A 27,984-nucleotide genomic window follows, 5' to 3' on the forward strand; every position below is an offset into this window, starting at 1 on the left:
ACAGCCCTGAAAAAACTGACTTATGACTGTTGTTTCACCCTTACCACCGTCACAATCATTCCCACAGTCACGTGATCGAAATTCAGACCCTCGGCAACTGACTCCTATATAGGACAGTCCCAGGGTCCCCCGTTGCGAGTTTCTGATGAGCGAAGTCAATGGGGAAGCCTGATTCACTTCACAACCCATTCCTAACTCAACAAGCGTGGCGAATCTTAAGAGCTGTGGCCAGAAGAGTCATAACAACACTATCGCTTAGCCACAGAAACGTTGGCCTCAATTGTAAGTCGAGGAGGAGCTGTATTCTCCCGTCTTCTTTCTACTTACCTGGCAGTCCGGAAGAAACGCTCCGTGGAGTTTTGGGGAAAAAGGCAGTAGGCCAAATGTTCTACCTACCTACTCAGCCTATACTGGATTTCAAACTCCCTCTCTTGAATGGCGTTGTACTCGTTGAAGTATCTCAGGTACTGCTGCCTCAGTTTGGAGACCTCTGAGGTGGCGCCTTCTGGAAACTCCTCCGCTTTCTCAAGCTCCTGCTGCTGCTCTTCCAGCTTCACCGTGAAACGTTTGGCATCCTGCAGCAGCTGAATCTCCGATTCCTGCAAACTAGAGTGAAACCGGGTTTTATTTTAAGCCAACGGATGCGCTCTATTGAAGAATTCATCGGTCCTGGTGGCTAATTGGCTCCAGGAGGCGCATTGAATACCAAAAACTAGAAGTACCAAACGATTTTTCCAGTGGTGGAATCTATTTTTTTTTTACTAGCGGTTCTGTGGGTGTGGCTTGGTGGGCATGGCTTGGTGGGGTCATGTGACTGGGTGGGCGTGGCTATGTAGTCATGTAACTGGGGGATCAAAAGACAGAAACTCACAATGTCCTGCTGGAGCAGGGTTGGACTAGATGACCTCCAGATCCCTTCCAGCCCTGGATTATCCTCTGAAGTTGCTTCTAGTTCCCGGTTTGTAGTCCTTCCTTCCTCTCCTTTTCCCCCTTCCCTCCCTCTCCTTTTTCTTTCTTTCTCTTTCTTTCTTTCTTCCTTCCCTCCTTCCTTCCCTTCCTTCCTTCCTTCCTTCTTTCCTTCCTTCCTTCCTTCTTTCCTTCCTTCCTTCCTTCCTTCCTTCCTTCCTTCCTTCCTTCCTTCCTTCTTTCTTTCTTTCTTTTTGCTCAGCACCCCCCATCCCCTGTTTTTGTCCTAGAAGGCCTCAGGGAAGCCTGCTGGGAGCAAAAACGGACATACACACATAAACCCGTGTTTCTGGAAAACCTGTAGTAAAAAAAAAAAAATCCTTAAAAAGTTTTTTTTTTACAAAAAAAGTTCTGAAGCTCAGCTGTGACACATGCGATTGTCGGAACGTGGTTTTTTTTTTTTACTATTTTTTTTACTACCGGTTCTGCCAACCAGTAGCATTTTTTTACTCCTAGTTCGGACAAACTGACCCGAACCAGTAGCATTTCACCCCTGAATTTTCCCCCTGTAAGGAATAATGTCATGAATCACAAGGCAGCTGAGAAGCAATACGTTCTCGTCTGTGCATCAAGTACCAAACAAATAATGAGTACCGGGACAAAATGTTCAGGTTAAAAAAAATGCATTGAGTACCAAATTTGATGAGTTTCAAAGCGGTGGAATACCAAGGTACCAAGGAAGCATGCTTTTCCCTAATGCCAAGAATACAATAAAAAACAGATTTCCACGAGAGAGAGAGAGAAAAAAACGTTTTCCCTCTGACTCATCATTTTAAGGCAGAGGAACACTAAATTTTGCAATGTTCAAAAGATACACATTAAAAACTCTTTCTTAAGTCAGACAAATGAAAGTTTCTGAAACTATTTCCCTTTATAAACGATTTGCATTTATTACCCTGCACCTCTGAGTATCGTTCCTTCAGTGAGTAAAGAGGACTTATTCTCAATATATTTTAAAGCTGCTTTTAGTTTATCATGTATGCAACACAGGACTTTGTACCCTGCACTAAATTTGTACTGGAATAAAGGTATACTACAGTGAATTATAAATTGATTAGTTAAGGTTTTTTTTTTTTTTTTTAAATAAAGCTATAGTTATCTGGTTCACCCTAGGTGACAATTTACAAAACACAATAACTAAGTTACACAATATTGTAAAGGACAATAAAATTCAATAAGGCTGAAACACAGCTTTTAAGTAACTACTGAAACATTATATATATATATATATACAGTAAATATGAGACGCTTACCTTACTAGAGTATCATGTAACAAGACATATTTTGCCTTCAACTCAGCCAATCTGGTTCCAGGGATTTTTCCATCATAAAACAGCTATGAAATTGCAAGAGATAGAGAGAGGCTAGTGAAATTGTTAAGTCAACCATATAGGAAATTTACCAACTTTAAGAAGATACCTAAATAAATTATAGTTGAGTTATATTTTGCAAATGGACATTTAATCAATACATAATTGTATGCTTGGTTCACAACTCCTGGAAGATCACAAAATTATCATTTTAAAAAAATTAAGCGAATCCAACCATTGATATACAAGAGTATTCGTAAAATAATAAACACTCAATCTTTATAAATAGCTGGCTTAAATTTTAATAGATACATCACGTTGTTGATAGAACGCTGGTGAAATCAAAGGGAGCATCAAGACTGAAACTATAGGTAGATCGTTTAGTGACCGTTACAACAGCACTGAACAAAAGTGGCCGGCAACCGTTTTTCACACTTATGACCATAACAACATCTCTAGGGTCACGCTGATCAAAATCCAGACGCTTGGCAATTTATTCATATTTATGACTGTTGCAGCATCCTGGGGTCGTGTGATCTGCTTTTGCGACTTTCTGAGTGCCTGGGAAACCTAGATTCACTCTCAACAACCAGATTACTAACTTATCGACTGTGCCAAGAAAGTTCATAAAATGGGGCAAAACTCACTTAACAAATGTCTCACTTATCCACAGAAATTTGGAGCTCAATTGTAGTCGTAAATCGAGGACCGCCTGGATTTTATTTTTGAAAAAAGACAAGAAGTTGCACATGGTTTTTTTTTCTTTCTTTTTTTTCAATGTACCTTGTTTGCAAACGATAGTCATATCTACAGTTAACCTGGCTAGAAAATTAGACGCCGGTCCTAGATGGAGCACTCACATTTTGATGACAGGACTCTGAGGATGCTGTGATGGTCATAAGTGTGAGGACCAGTCATGTCCCTTTTTCAGTGCAGTTGCAACTTTAAACGAATGGTTGTCTGTCAAGGACTACAGGTAATCCTCGACATACGACCGCAACTGAACCCCCAAAGTTCTGTTGCTAAGTGAGACATTTGTGAAATGAACTTGGACCCATGTTACCACCTTGTTAGGAGGTCACAAAAGGGGACACTGCGACCATCACAAATATGAGTCAGTTGCCAAACCTCTGAATTTTGATCATGGGACTGTGGGAAAGGCTGCAATGGTTGTAAGTGTGAAAAACGGTCGTTAAGGCGCTTTTTTTCAGTGCCATTCCAAGTTTTAATGTTCAGTAAAGAAACGGTTGTAAAACAAGGACTACCTATACATGAATCAGTAGCAACAGGCAAGTTCAGTAATGGCTAACCTTTTTGTCGTCGTGCACCAAAAGCGTGCGTGTGCAAAAGTGCACACACATGTGCCAGTGGTGGGTTCCAGATCCACATGGATGTGTGCAGCGTGCGCATGCATCTTAGCGCCTCTGTGAGCCTCTGCGACGCTCCAGCTGCTCAGCGGAGTGTCACACAGGTGCTGTATACACGGAAGCGGCGAAGACTTAAAAGACCAGTAAGGAGCTCGGGCGGGCTGGTGGGCTCCGGTATCCAGTGCTCCAGGCAGGCTCCTGTATGCCTGTACCGGGGCACGCCGCCTGCAACCCACCAATGGCGTGTGCCCACACCCATAATGCACTGTGCATGCGACAACCCCCCGCCCACTCTGCACATGTGTGCGCGACTACCCCTCCCGCTTTCCCCCGCTCATGTTTTGAGCCTAAAGTCTCCTGGGACCAAAAACGGGGCGCAGGGGGGCACGCCAACCCCAAACCCTGTGCATGCACGCGTCTCTCCCGCATGCGCCCCACCCCCTGCACATGCACAGCAGAAACCCCCAAATCATCTGGCCGGCAGAGACCCACCTGCAGTATTGCTGGCTGGGGCAACGGCTCGCGTGCCCAGAGAGAGGGCTCCTCTCGTGCCACCTGGGGCACGTCATGGGGCTAGTTGCTAATACATGGCCTGAACTCGTGACAGATTTATTAAAATATGCTCCAATGTTTAAGCTAGAATTTGAATGGAGGTGAAGACGGGTTCCCCAGCCATGTCATCTTTATCGTGAGTTTTCTAGAGAGAAACGCATGCAGCATTGCGTAAACATAACTAGATCCATGTACATAGCAACGGGAACATGACAAGCAGGAGAATTTCCTGCCTGAGTCAGAAGTTCAGAATGTGGCCTTTGGTCAGGAATTAATCATTTCGCAGCTCTTTTTAAACAACGGTTTCTCCAGGGATATGTCAACAGAACAAGACAAGAGTCTTAGAGCCTAATATATATGAATGATTTTTGAGAATGCTTGGTATTTGACCAGTGGCATTATAAATCCCGGCCTTGAAAATGACTCATTGAATCAAAACAGGAATTCCTTTCTAGAAGTTTAGTTGCGCCATAATTTTATCTTCTACGGGCAAAATTGGACTGCAGGTTGTTTTTTTTTAAAAAAAAAGATTAGTCAGGCCGTTTCGGAATTCAAATGGTACCCAAAGTCATGTAACATGAAAACTAATTTTAGGGACCTAAAAAAGAATTCCATCTTTATTGTCAAAAGCATCCTTAGGCCTTGTACAGGTTGTCTCCGACTTATGACCACAACTGAGCTCAACATTTCTGATGCTAAGCGAGACGGTTAAGTGAATTTGGTCCCATTTTGCCACCTTTCTTGCCACAGTTCTTAAGTGAATCACTTCAGTTGTTTAAGCTAGTAGCACGGTTGTTAAATGAATCCGGCTTCCCCATGGGCTTGTAAAAAAAAATTGCACAAAAGGCAACGGTCATAAATATGAATCAATTACCAAGGAATCTGAATTTTGATCACATGACCATGGGGTTGTCAATGTGCAAAATGGTCATAAATCACTTTTCAGTGAGGTAACTTTGAACAGTCACTAAATGAATTGTTGTAAGTCGAGAACTATCGAATACGTCAAATTTGTTGACTCAGCAAGAATAATGTAAAACAATGGGATGATATGCTGAAGATGCCTCAATATTTCACTGTTTTGAATATATATTTTGGAGGGTTCAATGAGCATTTTAAGAACATATTTGCAAATATTTCAGAAATAAAAAGAAGGGAGCTTTTCAATTGGTCAAGAAATAGAATAGATGGAATAGAATAACAGCGTTGGAAGGGACCTTGGAGGTCTTCTAGTCCAACCACCTGCTTAGGCAGGAAACCCTACACCACCTCAGACAAATGATTATCCGACATCTTCTTAAAAACTTCCAGTGTTGGGGCATTCACAACTTCTGGAGGCAAGTTGTTCCACTGATTAATTGTTCTAACTGTCAGGAAATTTCTCCTCAGTTCTAAGTTGCTCCTTTCCTAAATTAGTTTCCACCCATTGCTTCTTGTTCTACCCTCAGGTGAGAATAGTCTGGAGAATAGCTTGACTCCCTCTTCTTTGTGGCAGCCCCTGAGATATTAGAAGACTGCTACCATGTTCCCCTAGTCCTTCTCTTCATCAAACTAAACATACCCAATTTCTGCAACCGTTCTTCATATGTTTTAGTCTCCAGTCCCCTAATCATCTTTGTTGCTCTTCTCTGCACTCTTTCTAGAGTCTCCACATCTTTTCTACGTCGTGGCGACCAAAACTGAATGCCGTATTCCAAGTGTGGCCTTACCAAGGCCTTATAAAGTGGTATTAACCCTTCACGTGATCTTGATTCTCTCCCTCTGTTGATGCAGCCTAGAACTGTGTTGGCTTTTTTGGCAGCTGCTGCACACGGCTGGCTCCTATTTAAATGAGTGTCTACTAGGACTCCAAGATCCCTCTCACAGTTACTACTACTGAGCAAGGTACCACATATATTGTACCTGCGCATTTCGTTTTTCTGGCCTAAATGTAGAACCTTACTTTTTTCACCATTGAATTTCATCTTGTTAGATAGCGCCCAATGTCACCTCAATGTATTTCCAGGTAATTAACCAATTGAAAGAACTACTAAAAATCTTGGAAGACCCTCCCACCCTTTCACTGAAAACTGACCATTTGTTATATAGTTCAACAAATTATCAGTTAATCGGATTATTATTCTTATTCCATACCTACGAAATCTGCTCGGGAATCTTTGGTGCCAAACTTCATCGCAGTGTATTTATGAGTTCAAATGATGATTGGTTAGTCGGTAAGGTTGATGAGAACCTTTACAGAAGCCTGTTGATCCTTATTCAGCGGAATTTTATCATTTCAAAATAAACGATAAGATAAACGGTCTGTAATTTTCTGCTAGTTCTCCAGAATTCTTTTTTTAAAAAATGGGACTATATTGCCATTCCCCAATCCATGGGTTCAAAGGCTGATCTTATTAATGTCTTACATGCTTTTATTGCATACTTTTAATTTTGAAGAATAGCAATTTTACCCTGGAGCAATCACTGTGCATAAAGCATTTTATTTTCCCACAGTGATTATGAGACTTCTGGCATTGAAACAGTGGGTCTCCTTTTCCAAACATGCTTGCTTTCTATTATACAGGTAGTCCTCGACGTATGACCACATTTGAGCCCAGTACAGGTAGTCCTCAACTTACAACAGTTCTCTTAGTGACTATTAAGTAACTTAGCGTTTTTCACAATTATGACATGTTACATGTTCAAAATTCAGGGGCTTGGCAACTGGTTCATATTTATGATGGTTGCAATGTCCTGCAGTCATGGGATCAACTTCTGTGAACTTCTGGCCAATGGGGTCAGATTCACTTAATAACTGTGTTACTAACTTAACAACTGCAGTGGTGCATTTAACAACTTTGGCAATAAAGGTTGTACAATGGGGCAAAATTCACTTAACAAATGTTTCACTTAGTCACATACATTTGGGGCTCAATTGAGGTTGTAACTCAAGGGCTACCTGTATTTATGTTGCTAAGTGAGAAATGTGTCTAGTGGACTTTGCCCCATTTTACGACCTTCCTTGCCACCGTTGTAAAGTGATTCACCGAAGTTGTTAAATTAATAACATGGTTGCTAAGTGAATCTGGCTTCCCCATTGACTTTGCCAGTCAAAAGGCCACAAAACGGGGATTACATGACCCTGGGACACTGCAATCGTCATAAATATGAAGCAGCTGTCAAGCTTCCGAGTGTAAAGAATGTTGTCAATGGTCGTTAAGTGTGAAAAATGGTCATCAGTCACTTTTTTTCAGTGTTGTTGTAATTTTGAATTGATTAGTGGTGAGAGTGCAGGACTGCAGTCTTCTTCTGCTGACTGCCGGCTGTCTTCAGTTTGGCAGTTCGAATCTCACCAGGCTCAAGGTTGACTCAGCCTTCCGTCCTTCCAAGATGGGTAAAATGTGGACCCAGATTGTTGGGGGACAATAGGGGCCTCTGTAAACCGCTTAGAGAGGGCTGCAAAGCAGTGCAAAGCGGTATATACCGGTAAGTCTAAGTGCTATTATTATTGCTATTGAATGGCCACTGTTGTGAGGACTACTTCTGTGTACTGACGACCAATTTCCACTGCATCCCACTTGGGCAATCAAAGACTCACAAATGTCAATTTTGGCAACATGCATTACAGCTAATAATTCCACTCTTCCACCGTCCTCTGTGTCACAATGGAGGGTTATTACCATGCCGTTGCCCATCATAAACTCATATTTCATATTTCCAGAACTACAACACACTGTCCCTGGTGATACAATACAATACAATAGCAGAGTTGGAAGGGACCTTGGAGGTCTTCTAGTCCAACCCTCTGCCTGATTGGCCCAAAGTCACCCACCTGACTTTCATGGTTCAGGCAGTACAAGAACTCACAGTCTCCCAGTTTCTAGCTTGTTGCCTTAACCATTAGATCAAACTCGCTCTATAATAACAGATTCTTGCAACCCTGATTCTGTTCTCTCTCTTCTCCCTCTTATATCACAATGAATCCGAGGATACTGCCTGAACTTCTTTTGAATAACAATGGTGGCACAGAGGTTAGAATGCAATATTGCAGGGAATGATATCTAGTTAAATTTGTTCATACTGTTATTGTGCACTGGATTAAAATGGGGAAAAAATGGATAAAAATGGAAGTACGAAAGAGGAGATGTATAAATAATATAAGGAGGATTATATAAACTTGATAAATGTGGTAGAGATTATTCACAATGTTAGCGTAAACTGGATCAATATAAATGAAACTTAGTCACATGTGTTCATATATAATATAGAGTAATGTTTAGCTAGAACAAGGAAGATATAGATGAAGGTAGAGATAAAGATGGAGGAGTTAGGCATTATTTGAATATATAAGTTTGAACAATATAATAAGGACTGCTTAAATTTGAGAAATGTGAGAGAGATTACTACTATTGTTATTGTGAATTGAATTAATACGAATGATACCCAGAACCAACTCTGTTCCCACACAATATAAATGTAGGCAAACTCTGCCCACCGCCGGGAGTTCAAGCCTGACTCCATCATGGTTGATTCAGCCTTCCCTCCTTCCGAGGTCGGTAAAATGAGGACGCATTTGTTGGGGGCAAGAGGCTGACATTGTCAGAGTGCTTCATGACAGAGTGTGCCATAAAACACTGTGAAACGGAATATAAGTCGAAGTGGTATTGCCATTGCTATCTTGTTTCCCGGGCTTATTTAGGATGAGAAATCCTAAATCTTTGCTTTTATAACTGTTCTTGCTGATTCCTCTCGAGATCCTCTCCCTGGTTCTCCAAAATCTTTAACTTTCCTCAATTCCCTCCCCTCCCTCCCATTGTCTGCATCTAAACTAACGCAAAAAAGCCAATTCTGCATCAGGGATCATTAGGAAAGCAAACAGACATTTGAAATACAATGGGTGTTGCACAATGGATATTGTGCAATGGGTGGAAACTAATCAAGGAGAGAAGCAACTTAGAACTGAGGAGAAATTTCCTGACAGTGAGAACAATGAATCAGTGGAACAGAAGTTGTCTCCAGAAGTTGTGAATGCCCCAACACTGGAAGTCTTTAAGAAGATGTTGGATAGCCATCTGTCTGAAACGGTATAGGGTTTCCTGCCTAGGCAGGGGGTTGGACTAGAAGACCTCCAAGGTCCCTTCCAACTCTGCTATTGTCTTGTCTTGTATTGTATTATTGTATTGTATTTCCTGCAATCGCTGAACTGGTGATAGTTGGGATTCAAATGTGCTTCAAAAAATGGATATTGTGTGGTTGGGAAAAAGTATGCGCGCACACGCACACAAACACATACACACAGAGACCGGGATGAGAGTGACTCTGGAGCATGGGGGCATTTTGCTTCGCAAAACAGGAAAGCGGAAAAGGGATCCCGATTGCAGCTTATATACAATTAGATACAATATTTTAAAAAAGGGCCGGGGGGGGGGAGAGATTATTTTTCCCCCCCTTCCTGGTTTAACATCAATGACTCCTAAAGAAGAAATCCAGGCTGTTTTGATTTGCCCCCAAAGAAGAGCAATCAAATCCAGATTAAAATATGAGTGAGGAGGGAAGGTGGGTGGGGGGGTTGGAGGAGAGGGGGGGAAATCTTATGATCTACATCTGTGTGTATCCTAATGAATATTGCTTACGTGGACAAAAGCTGAACAGCATGAGAGTTTGGGTGATTTCCCTGTCTCTCTCTCTCTCTTCACTACTCTGTGCTGCTATTAATATCACTCTCCGCTTGTGATGCAAGATGTACACCCGCCCTTTTCTGAGAACAGAGCCCGACGGGCTGCGATAACTCACAAGCACCACCGAGCTGCCCTGTATATAAGTTTCTGGAGCTACGCGCACTTCCTCACTGAGCGGCTACGATCTCAGACAAAATGAAGCTCGCCGGCGGGATATTGCTGCAGGCAATAGCTCTGCTGTTTGCAAACAGATTCGTTCTGTCGGAAGAACAGGCAGGAAGGGGAGATGAAGGAAGAGGAGAGGGAGGAGGAGGACATCAGGTATCTTCGGCTTGCCCTCTCGCCCTCCAAAGCAGCGGGAAATGCGATGGAGAGGAATGTCCCTACCAGGTGAATTTCCCTCCCCTGACCATCCAGCTGCCCAAGCACTTCCAACTGATGGAGAAGACCCTCAAGGAAGTGGAGGTCCTCAAGGAGATGGTCAACACGCTGAAGAAATCCTGCCAGGATTGTAAACTCCAGGCAGATGACAACCGAGAGAAGGACAATTCCAACAACTTTCTGCCGGACGGCCCCGCCAACCAGAGCACCGTGCAAGACAACCGAGTCACGGACCTGCAGGACAAGGTGAACAAGCTGTCCGAGAACCTGAAGAACGCCAAGAACCAGATCCATACTCTGCACGGCCGGCTGGAGAAGATGAACCTGGTCAACATGAACAACGTGGAAAATTACGTCGACAACAGAGTGGCCAACCTGACGTTTTTCGTGAAGAGTTTGGATATGAAGTGCTCTTCACAGTGCCCAGCGGTAGCACCCACACCATGTAAGTCAACGTTGGCGATGTGTGCGTGAATTTGAAGGGTTAACGCCTTATTACGTTGAGAAATGTTGTTGAACTGAGTTATAAAGAAGCCAGGTTTCGGGGGTTGATACCTACCTAAGAGTAACAGATGAAAGGTTAGAGTAGAGTAGAGTAGAGTAGAGTAGAGTAGAGTAGAGTAGAGTAGAGTAGAGTAGAATAGAAAATAGAAAATAAATAGAGAATAGAGAATAGAGAATAGAGAATAAAGAATAGAGAATAGAGAGAGAATAGAGAATAGAATAGAATAGAATTAGGAATAGGAGTAGGAATAGAATAGAGTAGAGTAGAATAGAATAGAATAAAATAGAAAATAAATAGAAAATAGAAAATAAATAGAGAATAGAATAGAATAGAATACAATTGGGAATAGATTAGATTAGATTAGATTAGATTAGAGTAGAGTAGAGTAGAGTAGAGTAGAGTAGAGTAGAGTAGAGTAGAATAGAAAATAAATAGAAAATAGAAAATAAATAGAGAATAGAATAGAATTAGGAATAGGAATAGGAATAGGAATAGATTAGATTAGATTAGATTAGATTAGATTAGATTAGATTAGAGTAGAGTAGAGTAGAGTAGAATAGAAAATAAATAGAAAATAGAAAATAAATAGAGAATAGAATAGAATTAGGAATAGGAATAGGAATCGGAATCAGAATAGGAATAGATTAGATTAGATTAGATTAGATTAGATTAGATTAGATTAGAGTAGATTAGAGTAGATTAGAGTAGAGTAGAGTAGAGTAGAGTAGAGTAGAGTAGAGTAGAATAGAAAATATATAGAAAATAGAAAATAAATAGAGAATAGAATAGAATTAGGAATAGGAATAGGAATAGGAATAGATTAGATTAGATTAGATTAGATTAGATTAGAGTAGAGTAGAGTAGAGTAGAGTAGAGTAGAGTAGAGTAGAGTAGAGTAGAGTAGAATAGAAAATAAATAGAAAATAGAAAATAAATAGAGAATAGAATAGAATTAGGAATAGGAATAAGAATAGGAATAGATTAGATTAGGTTAGGTTAGATTAGATTAGATTAGATTAGATTAGATTAGATTAGAGTAGAGTAGAGTAGAGTAGAGTAGAGTAGAGTAGAGTAGAGTAGAGTAGGTACAGAATACCTTGGAGGTCTTCTAGTCCACCCCCTGTTTAGGGGGTTATCCCATCTCTTCTTAAAAACTTCCAGTGTTGGACCTTTACAACTTCTGGAGGCAAGTTGTTCCACAATTAACAAGATTAATTCAACCTTGTTCTTTTTGGAATGAAGGAATCTCTGAAGAGTGAGAAAAGCAGCAGATGGATATTGCTGGCTGCAGAAATTAGGAGTGAAGTCAAATATTATTACAGGTAGTCCTTGATCTTACGACCATAATTGAGCCCAAAGTGTACGTTACTAAGCGAGATATTTGCTAAGTGAATGTTGCCCTATTTTACAACTTTTCATGCCACGGTTGTTAAATGAATCCCTGCAGTTATTAAGTCAGCATCATGGTTGTTAAGTGAATCTGGCTTTCCCATTGCTTGTCAGAAGGTCGCAGAAGCAGATCACAGGACCCCTGGACACTGCAACTGGTCATAAATATGAATCAGTTGATAAGCATGTGTATTTTGATCACAAGTGCAACAGTCGTAAGTGTGATTACGACTGGATTAGCTCAGGTGAGCAGTAGCATCAGTCAGCACTTTAGAGTATAGATTTTTCCGTTTAGGTCAGGGGTGTCCAAACTTGGGAACTTTAAGACTTGTGGACTTCAACTCCCAGAATTCCCCAGCCAGCTGGCTGGGGAATTCTGGGAGTTGAAGTCCACAAGTCTTAAAGTTCCCAAGTTTGGACACCCCTGGTTTAGGTGAAAGGATTTGGGACCTGGGTACAAACCTCACAATTTTTGTAGACATTTGGATCAACAACTGAGGGGAAAAGTACAAAGGGACCATTTATTGCAGACTTCCTCCAGGGGTTTCTAGAAAGAAACATGAGCCTAGGAAAAGCTGGGTGTGCGATGTTAGCAAACTGACAATACACTCTATACTCAGCTATCTTAGTCTACATCTTATTAGGTTGGATCAGAGCATCTTTTGCTGTTCACGAAGGATACCAAGGGCGTACCAAAGGTGGACCAGTTATCATTTGCCCAGCAGTTCGCTACTGGCCAGGGCTAAATCTAATGCAGGGGTCTCCAAACCTGGCCACTTTAAGACTTGTGGACTTCAACTCTCAGAATTGGGGAGTTAACAGATGAACAGAGTTGGAAGGGACCTTGTTAGGTCATCTAGTCCAACACACCCCCCCGCCAAGGAGGAGACCCTACATCATTTCTGATAAATGGCAGTTCAGTCTCTTCTTGAAAGCTTCCAGTGATGAGGCTTCCACAACTTCCGAAGGCAAGCAGTTTTATTAGTTGATGGTTCTCACTGTCAGAAAATGTCTCCTTATTTCTAGGTTGAATCTCTCCTTGATCAGTTTCCATCCATTATTCCTTGTCTGGCCTTCAGGTGCTTTGGAAAATAGCTTGACCTCCCTCTCCTCTCTCTGGCAGCCCCTCAAATATTGGAAGACTGCTCTCATGTCTCCCCTGGTCCTTCTTTTCACTAGACTAGCCATGCTAATTCATTGTTTGTTTTAGTCTCCGGCCCCCTAATCATCCTGGTTGTTTTCCCCCCCGACATTAGAACCACCACCGACTTCCGCTCCTTCCGACAAAAATTGAAGACTCACCTGTTCCGATTAGCTGGCCTGGCACATTCATAACTGCTACCTCCTGGCAGACATATTTACTGGTATTTTAGGGGACTTGTTTTTAAATTTAATTTATGGGATATTTTTAGGGGTTTTTAAAATTATATTTAGATACTTTACTCAATTGTACAGTTCTTTTTAACCTTCTTTTAACCTCCTCCATATCTATCTATCTATTTAACAATTTTAACTGTTTAATTATTTAATTATTTATATGATGTTCTTCTTGTATGGACTGTACACCGCCCCGAGTCCCTTTTGGGAGAGGGGGCGGTCTATAAGCACAAATAAAAGTAAAGTAAAGTAAATCCTAGTTGCTCTTTTCTGCACTTTTTCTGGAGTCTCGACATCTTTTTTACATCGTGGTGACCAAAACTGGATGCAGGATCCTAGGTGTGCTCTTACTGAGGCTTCAAAGTGTAGTATTAGTGCCTAACTTGATCTTGATTGTATCCCTCTGTTAATGCAATTTAGGATTGCATTGGCTTTTTTGGCTGCCGCTGCACACTGCTGGCTCATATTTAACTGGTTGTCGACTAAAACTCCAAGATCCCTCTCACAGTTAGGCCTATTAAGCCTGGTTTCACCCAGTCTATATGTGCACTTTTGGTTTTTCTTGCCTAAGCGTAAGACTTTTCTTTTGTCTACATTGAATTTTAAAGTGGCAAGTTTGGAGACCCCTGCCTTACAGTATTAAAGATGTTATTGAAGTGTCAAGTCAAGAATATACCTACCAATCTTGTTAGCAAGCATTGCTGGTAACTCATCTTCACTACGCCAATGGGTCTCCAAACTTGGGACCATGAAGACTTGTGGACTTAGAATAGAATAGAGCTGGAAGGGAACTTGGAGGTCTTCTAGTCCAGCCCCCTGCTCAAGCAGCAGAACCTATACCATTTCAGATAAGTGACTATCTAGTCTCTTGTTAAAAATCTCCAGTGATGGAGCACCCCCAACTTCTGGAGGCAAGTGTTCCACTGGTTAATTGTTCTCACTGTGAAGAAGCTTCTCCTTAATTCCAGGTTGCTTCTCTCTTTGATTAGTTTCCAACCATTGTTTCTTGTCCTGCCCTCTGGTGCTTTGGAGAATAAATTGACCTCCTCTTCTTCATGGTGAAGGGACTTGGTGGCTTAGTGGCTAAGACACTGAGCTTGTCAATCAGAAAGGTTGGCAGTTTGGCTGTTTAAATCCCTAGCGCCACGTAACGGAGGGAGTTCCCGTTACTTGTCCCAGCTTCTGCCAACCTAGCAGTTCGAAATCACATAAAAAGTGCAAGTAGAAAAATAGGGACCACCTTTGGTGGGAAGGGAACAGCGTTCCGTGGGCCTTTGGCATTGAGTCATGCCGGCCACGGAGACGTCTTTGGACAGCGCTGGCTTTGAAATGGAGATGAGCATTGTCCCCTAAAGTCGGGAATGACTAGCACATATGTGCAAGGGGAACCTTTAACTTTTACCAATCTTTACGGCAGCTCCTCAAATACTGGAATACTGCTATCATGTCACGCCTTAACTTCAACTCCCACAATTCCTCAGACATCCCCTTTGAGTCCACAAGTCTTAAAGTGGTCAGGTTTGGAGAGCCCTGCATTAATGCACAGAAACTGAAAAATGTCAACTTGGTTTTATTGCAGGGGTAGCTCTCCTGATGATGATAGCATTTTCGATTTGATAATGGAGTTCTTTTATATCCATAAGGTAGACAGACTTAACCATAGTTTCAATTGGAAAAATGTGGCCATCCTAAACCAAGCCAAATCTGAAATTTCTAGAAGCCCGGTACTATGACAAATTACCGAGTTTCCCCCCAAATAAGAGAGGGTCTTATTTTCCTTTGACCCCCCAAAATAAACGCTTGGCCTCATTTTCGGGGAGATCTTATTATTTTTGAGGTGCAGGAGTCGGTGAGCGTGGTCACCTCATGGCAGCTGCTGGGTTGCAATATTTTCGGGGAGGGCTTATTTTAGTGCATGCGCTCAAAAGCCCGATTGGGCTAATTATCCGAGGTAGGTCTTATTTTCAGAGAAACAGGGTAGCCATTGATAGACACATAGAGACATGAACAATATCTGTAGACTTTGCAAAAGAGACAGCCGGCTCACCAAAAAGGGAACAAAAAGATCCACCAGCAATCAGCACCCAGAATAGATTAACTCTTGAGGTTAACAGACCAACAATGAAATAAAGAACACCCCAATCGAAAAACTGCCAAGGAAAATTCAACAGCAAACAGCCCAACCAAAGAATCTCTAAGACCATCCCAATCAACCCTGACAAGGGAAGACATTAGAATATAAACTGAGAGCAAATCCCACTCCTCACTAGCACTGATGACATTACCTAGCTGGGTAAAGAAACGTCTGCAAAACAACCAAGCTCAAGGAGCATCAAAGTCCCCCACAGACGAAATATTAAGGAACCACAGTTTTTGGAAAAGGAGTAAGGCTGAGGATTGCATCTAGGTTGGGTTAGGGTTTTAAGAGTGAAATTGGGGGGGATGGATTTTTCAAACCATTTATGATGGGGACTGCAACACCTGAATAGTATTATATCTGTCCTTTTTCCCCATATTGTTTTCAGCTTTATCTTCAGAATATTGATTCTAATATATTGGTGAAATGCCTCAGTTTTAGACTGGAACCGTTTGAATCTCCCATGCGTGTGAATTTTTAAAAAAAAAAACCTCAAAAAATTAAAAGCTTCATCATGAAATATTGTTTTGAACTATTTTAAAAAGCGATGCAAGTGTTCACCATATGTTCTAGGCTTCTATAGAAATCTTATATAAGGGAAGGCCCAAAATGATGGAATCCTTCAGCTGCAAATATCTGGATCGAAGTAGGGGGAAAAAAATCATATTTTCTAAATAGATGGCACATCATATACCAAGAGTGGGATCTTGGCAAAATGTCATACTATATAAGCAGTGCAAAAGGAGGCATTGTTTTGTAGGCAATTTCCTTCCAGCTAGGCAGTTTTTCGGAGTTGCTTTATCTTCAACGCAGTCTGTTCTAACCGCAAAAAATTTTTTAAAAAAAAAAAATCGTAAAATGATGGCACTTGGCATTCAAACATGATCTATTTTGGCTTTCAGATAATTCTTTTTTCCAAGCTTCTTTCCAAGAAATGTAACATTTTAAATTGATTACATTACTGTAAAGCCAAGGAACAACTTAAGAATTCAGTTGACATTTCTGATTCTTATCATCCGGAGCAGACCGAAATATTTATGCCCCCAAAGTATGTTATATGGTTAATAAAATTTGGGTTTTGTTATAAACAAATCTGGACCAGGAATAAATCGTTGCCCCTGGCATACCTCCCAAACAGTGTAAGGGTGCTTAGGAATAAAATACATTATTTCATAGAATCCTAGGGGTGGAAGGGAGCACAGAGGTCTTCTAGTCCGACCCCATGCCGAGACGGAAGTGTGTTTATTCCATTTTGTCCAATTTTTTCTTGAAAGACCTCCAGTGAGGGAGCATTTACAACTCCATGAGGCAAGCCGTTCCATTGATTAATTGTTCTCCCTATCAGAAAATTTCTCCTCAGTTCCAGCTTGCATGTCTCTTCAGTGAAGAGTTTTTAAGAAGTTGATGGATAACCCTTTGTCTGAAACAGTGTAAGGTTTCCTGCCTAAGGAGGGTTGGACTAGAAGACCTCCAAGGTCCCTTCCAACTCTGTTATTCTATTCTAGTGATGGCTAACCTTTTTGTTGTTGGGTGCCAAAACAGCCCGCACACATAATGCAATTGTGTATTGTGTTTCTCCTTTGTCTTTGATTTCCATAGTTAACCTATCCATCTCAACGCAGTCTAATATCTCCTTTATTATATTTCCTCAGAGGATGTATTTCCGCTTTTCCAGTTTCGAACATATACTATTCTAGTCACCGTTATTACATGTAATATTAAATATAGGAATTTGGGGGGGGTTAAATTTCCCTGATAATATGCCTAACAGGAACAGTTCCGGTTTTAACTCTATTTGCAGTTTTACCATTTCCTCTAACCATTTTTTAATCCTTATCCAATAATTTTTGGCTGAGGAACATGTCCACCGTTTGCTTTCTCTAAGACTGATTAAAAACACTTCAATAAAGCCACATGGAAATACAGTGCATCTCTGCATATTGACTGTGCCTAAAAGTGACATGTCAACTCTTGTCGGAGAAATAACACCTTCCTTTCCATGTCACATTCACAATGCCAATTCATCCTGAATCTGCCCCCAAGTTCTCCAAACTTGGCAACTTTAGGACTTGTGAACTTCAACTCTCAAAATTCCCCAGCCAGCATAGCTGCCTGAGTAATGCTGGGAGTTTAAGTCTACAGCAGGGGTGTCAAACTCAATTTCCAGTGTTGGGGCATTCACAACTTCTGGAACAGCTTGCCTCCAGAAGTTGTGAATGCGCCAACACTGGAAGTCTTTAAGAAGATGTTGGATAGCCATTTGTCTGAAACGGTATAGGGTTTCCTGCCTAGGCAAGGGGTTGGACTGGAAGACCTCCAAGGTCCCTTCCAACTCTGCTATTGTATTGTATCGTAAATTCATTGAGGGCCACATCAGCCTTGTGGTTGACCTCGGCGGACCAAGCGGGCATGGCCGAATGAGTGGGCATGGCCAGCTTGGTGACACTCCCCAAACTGCTGGCATATTTCCTCTTTGCATTGGGTTGACCGGGCCGAAGTGACGTGGGTAGATTGGGCCAAAGCAAGGCTGGCCCGATGTTTCCTCTTCGCTTTGGATAGACTGGGACGAAGCGACGCAGACTGGCACTTTACATTTTGCAGGGTGGCCCCACATTGTGGGCCGGATCCAGCTTTGAGTTTGACACCCCTGATCTAGAGGAATTCTGGGAGTTGAAGTCCACAAGTCCTAAAGCTGTCAAATTTGGAGACCCTTGAACTAACTCAAATAAAGGAATATGGTGCAAGCACTCATCATAAAGTTAGTTTTTCAGTGCCCGCGTAAGTTAACATGGTCCCTAAACAAGGCAGTTGTTAAACAAGGGCTAACTGTATCTGACTTGCAACAATCACACCACTCTGATCACCTAAGTATTTGAAGCGATAATACTCTGTCTCCTGGCACCTCTAAATGATAACTCCAGCATATTTATATAAGAATCAGCATTTCATTCTCTATAAAATATAAATGAAATGCTGCAACGTTAACAAAGTGTGTGTAAGAAAAAGAAAAAATCTGGGACCGTGTGAATTGTCTTGCTTATTTCCATGACATAATGACATTAAATGCCAATGACATAAATGATTTATAATAATTGGGAAACAGCTGCAAGACCTTTTTTGTTAAAAAAAAATAACGTGTTACATTCCTGTTTGGTGCCAAACCAAAAAGTTACGCAACACCACTATTATAGGAAATCACTGCTGGGATTTTAAATCACTTTTAAATGACCATTTTCAGAGAATATTGTGCCCAGGATCACTTTAATAGCAGAGTTACTGCTATTTCTACAAATAACTGGCCATCACCGACTCGGTTTCAGTTAACTTTTCTTAGAAATAAATCAATCTGTTTTCCCGGAAAGGACAGTAGTAAAAATCATGAGGCCAGCTCTTATCCAACTCCACCCAGAAAAAGCCATCTCACAGATGTTGAGAACAGCTGCCTGTAAATCTTTTGAACTGTCGCATAGTACTAAGGAAGGTTGTGATAAAATTTTTTTGCCTCTAAGAGTTCTTGTAGCAGATCTCAGTGACTGTAGGATATTTTATTAAAGGAGATGGTACAGAAGTGGATGGTTGGATGGATGGATGGATGGAGAAAGGAAAGAAGGAAGGAAGGAAGGAAGGAAGGAAGGAAGGAAGGAAGGAGGGAAATAATGACTTTTATTAAAGGAGATGGTAGAGAAATGGATGGATGGATGGATGAATGAATGGATGGAAGGAAGGAGGGATGGAAGGAAGGAAGGAAGGAAGGAAGGAAGGAAGGAAGGAAGGAAGGAAAGAAAGAAAGAAAGAAAGAAAGAAAGAAAGAAAGAAAGAAAGAAAGAAAGAAAGGAGGAAGATCTCAATGACTTTTAGTAAAGGAGATGGCACAGAAATGGATGGAGGGAGGGAGGGGGGAAGGGAGGGAAGAAAGAAAGAAAGAAAGAAAGAAAGAAAGAAAGAAAGAAAGAAAGAAAGAAAGAAAGAAAGAAAGAAAGATCTCACTGACTAAGATATTTTATTAAAGGATGTGGTAGAGAAATGGAGGGAGGGAGGGAGGGAGGGGGAAGGGAGGGAGGGGAGAGAGAAAGAAAGAAAGATCCCAATGATTAAGATATTTTATTAAAGGAGATGGAAAGAGGGTGGGTGGGTAGGAGGAGGGAGGGAGGGAGGGAGGAATGAAGATCTCAATGATTGTAAGATATTTTATTAAAGGAAATGGTAGAGAGATAGAGGAAGGAAGGAAGGAAGGAAGGAAGGAAGGAAGGAAGGAAGGAAGGAAGGAAGGAAGGAAGGAAGGAAGGAAGGAAGTCCTTGACAGCACAGAATATTTCATTCTTTACACATGTTCTAACACCAATAAAAAAACCTTCTTTTTTGGAAATACAATCTCATCACAACTGCATCCTTGGGTACTATGCTAGATAAGTCAAAATAGCCTGTCACTTGTGATAACCGGCTGTCTCCCTCCCTCTCTCCAGTCATCCAGTTTCTTCAAGGCGACTGTTCCAATTATTTCGCCACCGGGAACCGGAGGAACGGCATCTACAAAGTTACCCCAGATCCCAGAAACCATAGCTTTGAGGTGCATTGCGACATGGAGTCCTTTGGAGGGGGCTGGACCGTGTTCCAGATGCGCCAGGACGGCAGCGTCTCCTTCAACCGAACCTGGGAGGCCTACAAGAATGGCTTTGGCAACGAGAAGGAGTTCTGGCTGGGGAACGACAAAATCCACCTCCTGACCAAAAACAAGGAGATGGAGCTGAGAATCGAGCTGGAAGATTTCAACGGCGTCCGAAAATATGCCAAATACGACCAGTTCTACGTCGCCAACGAGTATCTCAAATACCGGTTAACCATCGGCACCTACACTGGCAGCGCCGGAGACTCCTTGCACTACAGCAAAAGCTACAGCCACGATCAAAAGTTCTTCAGCACCCCGGACAGAGACAATGACCAGTACTCCTCAGGCAACTGTGGTGCCTATTATAGCTCTGGATGGTGGTTTAATGCTTGTCTGGCTGCGAATCTCAACGGCAAATATTACAACAAGAAATATAAAGGCATCCGCGATGGCATTTTTTGGGCCACGTGGACGGACACGCCTGATCAGAACATGAATGGTTACCGGAAAGCTTTTAGGAAGGTTAAAATGATGATGAGGCCCAAAACATTTTTGCCGTGAATCCTTTCCCTCCTCCAAAAGTCCAATTTGTCCAATCTTGGCACTTTCCCTCAGAATTTGAGTGCAATTTAAGAATATTCTGTTACATTCCTTCTTTTTTTAAAAAAAAATTCTTTCTCTTGCAAGCATTTCTCTTCCAAAATACATGGACTTCTTTTCCTGACCAAATTTACGATAGTGTACACCAGAAAGGTCTCCAAACTTGGCAATTTTAATATTTGTGGACTTCGATTCCCAGAATTCCCTAGCCAGCCATGATGAAGGGCTCGGAATTCTGGGAGTTGAAGTCCACAAGGCATATAGAGCTCCATTGTGGATAAATAAATCTATATTCCTTCCTTCCTTCCTTCCTCCTTCCTTCTTCCTATCACTTTCTTTTATTTTTTCTTTCCCCTTTCTCTTTCTTTTTCTTCCTCTTTCTTTTTCTTGCTCTCTCCTTCCTTCCTTCCTTCCTTCCTTCCTTCCTTCCTTCCTTCCTTCCTTCCTTCCTTCCTTCCTTCCTGGATATTTTCAAGAAGAATCTAGATAGTCACTTATCTGAAATGGTATAGGCTCTCTGCTTGAGCAGGGGGCTGGACTAGAAGACCTCCAAGGTCTCTTCCAGCTCATTCTATTCTATTCTATTCTATTCTATTGCCAAGTTTGAAGTTTGGTATACACAAAGACTTATATGCTGGACTAAATAATATTTCAGTCTCATGCATTTTCTGAATTTGGATTTAGGCTCAATTTTGACACAGTGATTTTGAAGGAATTCCCATAGTCCGGTTCCATTATGTGCTCCTAGGAAAAAATGCAGATAATTAAAGGCATTTAAGCCCAAAGTCTAAATCTCCCCCCCCCCCCCATTTTAATGCACGTTCCAGAAACATATTGATAAATTCAGTGTGGTCCCCCGTCACCCCCCAGTCTCTTAATTCAGTCTACTTTGCAGGATTGTTGTTGGGATAAAGTGAGGGAAGGCCCCATTCTACAGTGCCTTGAGTTTTTGGAGAAAATGCTGCAGGTCAATGTGATTTAACCATTATTTTCAAAGCCAGTGAAACGAAACTGCCTCGCGAGAGCTTTCCAAGGAGCGAGAAAAATCTTCATCTTTTTGCGACTGTGCTTTTCTATGTAAATAATAGAGGTTATATTTTTATAGATGACGAATTATGCATTGCCACTGTCACTTTTCTTTATCGTGAACTGTGTTTAAATAATTTGTAGAGGAGTAGCTGCATTTGTTCGTTTTGTTTTGTTTTAGTAAAAGCCATGAAAAATCTTGGAGCACCTTAACTAATTTTAGCTTTTCTAGCGTACGATTGCAGTAAGTTTTTATCATTTTATTCTAAAATGCGATCATGTTTGTTATAGTATACAAATACATGGATTATAGTTGACTTTATTGGATACATGTCTGAAATGGTTGATTATGATCCAGAAAGGTTAAATTCCACTAGATGCTTTTGTCATTTCTCATGAATTTATGGAGCTTTGCACGTGAAGTCTATTGTAACAATTATGCCAATTCTTCAAATATGAATGTACGTTAACAGGTAAGATTCACTCAAGACAGGATTAGATGAATTTAAGTGCCACTGAAAACAATGGCAGATGTTTATCATGATGTTTGAAAACAAGGACAATTAAATGAACTTAAATTACTGTGGCTTAATTAAGTGTTTCCAGTTCTAGATTTTAAAAAAAAAACTGTAGGTTTTTTTTTCAATAAGCGAGGAAATAATCCCCAAACTATCTTTATGCTTGTAGAAGGAAAACCATAATTTAACATATCACATTTAGATCAGCAGCTGTCACATGAAGGTGAAAATTAACCCGCCATAGGATAATTCCATGCAGTCTCAATAATCTTAGGTAGTCCTCAATTTACAGCAGTTCGTTACGTGACTGTTCAAAGTTACAACCGTACTGAAAACATTTAAGACTGTTGCAGCATCCCGTGGTCACGTGATCAAAATTCAGAGGCTTGGCAACTGGCATGTACTTATGACGGTTGTAGTGTCCCAGGGTCACATGATCCCCTTTTGCAACCTTCTGACCAGATTGACTTAACAACGCTGTTATTTAGCAACTGCAGGGATTCACTTAACAATTGTGGCCAGAACGGTCGTAAAATGGAGCAAATTCACTTAAGAAATGTTTCACTTAGCCCGGCAGAAATGCTGGGCTCAATTGTGGTCATAAGTCGAGGGCTACCTGTACCATTAAAATCCGAGCAGTGCTTTTATAAAGTTGAAGGTCAGGCTGAAGTCCAAAGATGAGACAATGATATGCCGTCAAATCCAATCCTTTATTGGCTTGTGTCTGACAGACAGAATCTTGCCAAACTTTCTCTCACGGTTAAAGATATCCTGAGAGATTCTAGGCTACTTTGAACCTCTTCCTCCTTCCCCACATCCAGCTGTGGACTGTGCAGCCTCTTAATCTGGACCTCTTTCTGGGAAGCCTCTGAGGTGGCAAAACACACACACACACACCCCGCTGCTGCAGGTGCACAATCCATCACACTGCACTGCTGTCACTACCCCACCCTTCCAGGGAGCCAACGAGAGTGTGTAAACTAGCCAGCAACAAATTGTCTCCTGCGTCTGTTCTTCTCTTATCAACATTTGCTTTTCACTGCCAATGGGAGATGACACCAGTTGACTTTTGGGAAAGAAGAGAGGCAAAAATTGCTCCTGGGAGCAACTGAAGAGGATTGGGCATGAGGGCATTGATGGCAAGATAACCCCAGTGACAGCAGTAGTAGTTGTTGTTGGTTGTGAAGTCATGTCCGACTCATCACGACCCCATGGACAACGTTCCTCCAGGCCTTCCTATCCTCTATCAGTCCCCGGAGTCCATTTAAGCTCACTCCTACTGCTTCAGTTACTCTACCCAGCCACTTCTCTCTCTGTCGTCCCGTTCTTCTTTTGCCCTCCATCGTTCCCAGCATGAGGCTCTTCTCCAGGGAGTCCTTCCTTCTTATGAGGTGGCCAAAGTACTTGAGTTTCCTCTTCAGGATCTGGCCTTCTAAAGAGCAGTCAGGGTTGATCTCCTCTAGGACTGACCGGTTGGATGGCCTTGCCGTCCAAAGGACTTGCAGGAGTCTTCTCCAGCACTAGAGTTCAAGGGCCTCCATTCTTTGGCGCTCAGCCTTCCTTATGATCCAATTTTCACAGCCATACAGCGACAGTAGAGAAATGACTAATCTTAGGAGCTGGGAAGCAGGCCAAGGTGAATATTGCTGTCATCAGGGCACCATCTGCTTCAATCAGAATTGAGCTGGAAGAGACCTTGGAGGTCTTCTAGTCCAACCCCCTGCTTAAGCAGGAAACCCTACACGACAAATGGTTATCCAATCTCTTCTTAAAAACCTCCAGTGATGGAGTACCCACAACTTCTGGAGGCAAACTGTTCCACTGGTTAATTGTCCTCACTGTTAGGAAGTTTCTCCTTAATTTCAGGTTGGTTCTTTCCTTAATATCTTTTCCATCCATTATTTCTTGTCTTGCCTTCTGGTGCTTTGGGAAACAGGTTGACCCCCTCTCCTTTTGGCAACCCCTCAAACACTGGAACACGGCTATCACGTCACTCTTAGTCTTCTTTTCTCTAGACTAGCCATACCCAACCGTTCTTCGTACGTTTTAGTATTTAGCTTCACAGCTCCAGGGGTAACACTCCTCCAAATTGTAGCAGGAAAAGTTGAGGCGATCGCGCCTTAGTTCGGTTTCTCAAGATTAATGGTGACGTAGGCGCTTTTGTGGAGTGGTACCAACCTCAAATTGGCCTCGCCCTTTACCTATACAAGGTTAAGACTGACTTGGGTGTAATCGCATAGACTGCTAGAATCAAGATGGTGCCCAGCTGGTTAATGACTCAATCAAAACCCTCATGGATGAGGTGCAGGACCTCAAAGGCAGATCTTTCCCCGTTTAAAATACCTCTGAAAGTTTCGGTTGGCATTTCTTTTCATTCTCTTGACAAAGATGAAGGTCAGGTGGCCACAGGAACATGGTCCGATACATTGGGCGATTGTAAGAGTCATGGGAAGTGAGGAATCCTAAAGTCAATAAAACCGGAGGAGTTCAGATTGCTAATCCCTGGGTTGAGATTGAACATTCCCAACTACTACTTAGAGAATCATCCTTCTGCACGCTCTATTTACTCTCCAACTCGACAGCACATTTTGTCCACTTAGTCAGAATTGCTCATTTTGGAATGCTGGGGGGATGGGGGGGGGCGTGACATGTGATATTTCCTTCAAAAGAGTTCATATATTTGCCTGATTTTTAAAAGCTATTTTTTTTAAAAAACCAAAAGTTTTCCCCAGCTCAACACACCACAGATGTGTAAGTCTATAGATCTTATCATTCTTGGCGTGACAGGAAAAACAGTTATTTTATTTATTTAGTGTATCGCATAACATACATGGATTTACAACAAGTATTAACATTTCACTTAGATTAAAAACAACATTAAATGTTTAAAAGATCTATATTCAGATGCTAATGAAATACAGTGTAATACAACTAGAGGATCCCAGCTTTGGAAAAACTGAATCAGCTAGTTTGGCTTAAGTAACACATTTCATCCATAAAGGCCGTGTAGAAATGTACCTATCACACGGCTTTAAGCTACGGTTAGTTTTTAATGGAGAAAACAATTAAAGTATATTTATAATACTGTGTTACTGTGAACAAGAGAAAGATACATACACAGAGGAACATAAATTAATATTTAAAGCAGAACGGATTTTTTTGAAGGCCTGCATTTAGCATTTTATTTGTATATTATTGCTATTGACAAAAAAAAATATTGATGCTTATGTATATCTGCAGTACAAAGGAGGCTTTTGTGCCTAGTAGAATTAAATCCATATTTACTACTTTGTTACAAATCTTATTTAACTGGAGAGTATAAGAAATGGTAATGTTGAGAGGAAACATATACGTTTGCATTGAAAATGTTTCTTGGCGTTTTCTGATGTCACACATCAAATTTCCTGTTAAAAAAAAAAGCATCGCGTAATGTATACTACTGCTTAGCGCTGGTGATGATCAAAACACTTCTTCCAAAATATAATCAAGATAATAAATGTTCAGGATGTTATGAGACTGTTTTTGACTACTATATTTGCAAAGCTTTAAGATCTCTATGGGAAACAGCAACGCTAAGAGCAGGACATAAAATGTTTTAGATGGGGAAAAAAGAAAAATTAAAAATAGAACGGATGTTGAATCCCATCAAATGTCCTGCAAAATAGAGGGGAAATATAAAAGCTATCCAAATGAAAAACCCAAACCATTTATCTCTGGCAAATCATTCTTTAAATGATCTGTGTAATGCGCCTGATATTAATCAACTCCGCATGGTGGTTCAAATGGGGGGGGGGGGGAAATGGTATAGCCAACCGATATGCCGAAAACAGAAATTAGCCGGGGTTTCACTTTGTGTGAGGCTTATCTACACAATGTGTTCAAGGAAGTTTGAAATTTTAGAAAAGTGTTTTGAGGCCATTCTTCACTCCAAGAGATCTATCTACTGTGGCATCTCTGGGAATTGACATCATAATAAGCTATCATTCCCAATGTTTTTGCGTCAAAACGCCAGAGAAAGTTATGTCATCTCTTGCATGTAAACGATTCTTACTTTTGTGAAATGTTTTTTCAATGATCTACCTTGATGGGGTTATTTTTCAGCATTCCTGTGTTTAAATGATTTTAATCATGTATTTGCCTCAAAGTAATCTGCTCCTACGTCGTTACATCTAATATGTCTGATTGTTTTCAATGCCAACTGTCATCAGAATTGCCTACAAAATAAAGAAACAACAGACTTGATAATGGCTTTATTTTGTAATACTGTTAAATCCTCTGCGTGAAATTCCAGATGTTGTTGTTGTTGTTTATTGCGAAGTCGTGTTCCACCCATTGCAACCCCATGGACAATGTTCCTCCAGGCCTTCCTGTCCTCTACCATCCTCTGGAGTCCATTTAAGCTCACTCTGACTGCTTTGGTGACTCCATCTAGCCACCTCCTTCTCTGTCGTCCCCTTCTTCTTTTGCCCTCCATCTTTCCCAGCATTAGGGGGTCCTTCCTTCTCATTAGGTGGCCAAAGGATTTGAGTTTACTCTTCAGGATCTGGCCTTCTAAAGAGCAGTAAGGGTTGATCTCCTCTAGGACTGACCAGTTTGATCGCCTTGCAATCACAATCTGCGGTGATCTTGGAGCCCAGGAAAATAAAATCTGCCACTACCTCCATTTCTTCCCCTTCTATATGCCAGGAATTGAGAGGGCCGGATGCCATGATCTTAGTTTTCTTAATGTTGAGTTCTAGATGGACCCAATCAGAATTCCCCATTTCCCCAGTTAGAACCAGAAGAAAATTGGAATCAGAATCTCTAAGTGCTTTTTCCTTAAACATCATCATCATTATAAGAGCTGTTCTTTAACTTTCCGGGATGAAGAGCCAGATAAATATATTTATTTATTTTTAAATCAGGGAAGGAGGTCAGGCAACTCCCCAGATGTTGCTAGACTCAAACACTTGGTAGCCATAGCAAGCATAGGAAGGATGATGAATAGCAGTTTGCTCCAATATTTGTAGAGTTTCAGGTTTCAACGCCTGCTGGAAATATGGCTGAATGACACTTCAATACCCTGAAGTCTTAATTAAATCCAGAAATCACAAATAATTTGACTGCAAATTCCAATTTTGCAGGCGGTTATGAACAGAAGATATCAAACCTTTGTCTGCGAAAGTCAAAAGGAAAAAAAAACACTAATATTTTATGGAACAAATAAAGCATTTGTTTATTTATTTGTTTATTTTTTAATGACCCCGTAATCCTTAACATCGGGGTGGAGTTGGGGCAACTGAATGCAGCTGAGCATTTACTGGCCGGATGCCCTTTCTGTTGCCAATGCATAGTTTGCGGCAGATAATTTATTCCCTATGCCCAGAGAGAGAAAGAACTGCTGCTATCTAGGATCGAACTCACAGCCCCCCTGATTGTGAGGCAAAGAGCTGCACTTCTAGTCCACTGCACCACTCAAAGCATTTGTTTATTTTGATGTTATAAAAACATGGACCCTTCTGGTTTCAAAAGTCTGCCTTGTCTTCGAAAAGGCCAAAAACGAAAATCACGAATGAAAATCAGAAAAAAGTTAAGAGGGAAAATAGGAGGCTCC

The 27,984-nt window shown here is 41.3% G+C and overlaps 2 protein-coding genes and 1 long non-coding RNA gene across 3 annotated transcripts in view; 1 reads left to right on the forward strand and 2 right to left on the reverse strand.

The window, feature by feature from the left end:
• Window positions 1-27,984, reverse strand: part of CCDC146 (coiled-coil domain containing 146) — a 96,568-nt gene that overhangs the window by 36,897 nt on the left and 31,687 nt on the right. The window contains exons 3-4 of the mRNA XM_081957100.1: window positions 2,220-2,302; window positions 397-606 (exon numbers count right to left, since the gene is read on the reverse strand). Coding sequence (XP_081813226.1) covers window positions 397-606; window positions 2,220-2,302 — 293 coding nt within the window. The remainder of the gene's footprint in view (window positions 1-396; window positions 607-2,219; window positions 2,303-27,984) is intronic.
• On the forward strand, window positions 9,997-26,178 carry FGL2 (fibrinogen like 2). The gene is made up of 2 exons (XM_081957101.1): window positions 9,997-10,678; window positions 20,105-26,178. Exons 1-2 carry the CDS (start codon window positions 10,048-10,050, stop codon window positions 20,806-20,808), a joined length of 1,335 nt encoding a protein of 444 aa, XP_081813227.1. The 5' UTR covers window positions 9,997-10,047; the 3' UTR covers window positions 20,809-26,178.
• On the reverse strand, window positions 21,258-26,746 carry LOC309394210. Its single transcript, XR_014175711.1, has 2 exons — window positions 24,109-26,746; window positions 21,258-21,362 (listed from the first exon to the last, which is right to left on the reverse strand). It is a non-coding gene; the product is annotated as an uncharacterized lncRNA (long non-coding RNA).

Source organism: Natrix helvetica (genome assembly GCF_964273705.1).
Source record: "Natrix helvetica genome assembly, chromosome: 6".
Taxonomy (NCBI): domain Eukaryota; kingdom Metazoa; phylum Chordata; class Lepidosauria; order Squamata; family Natricidae; genus Natrix; species Natrix helvetica.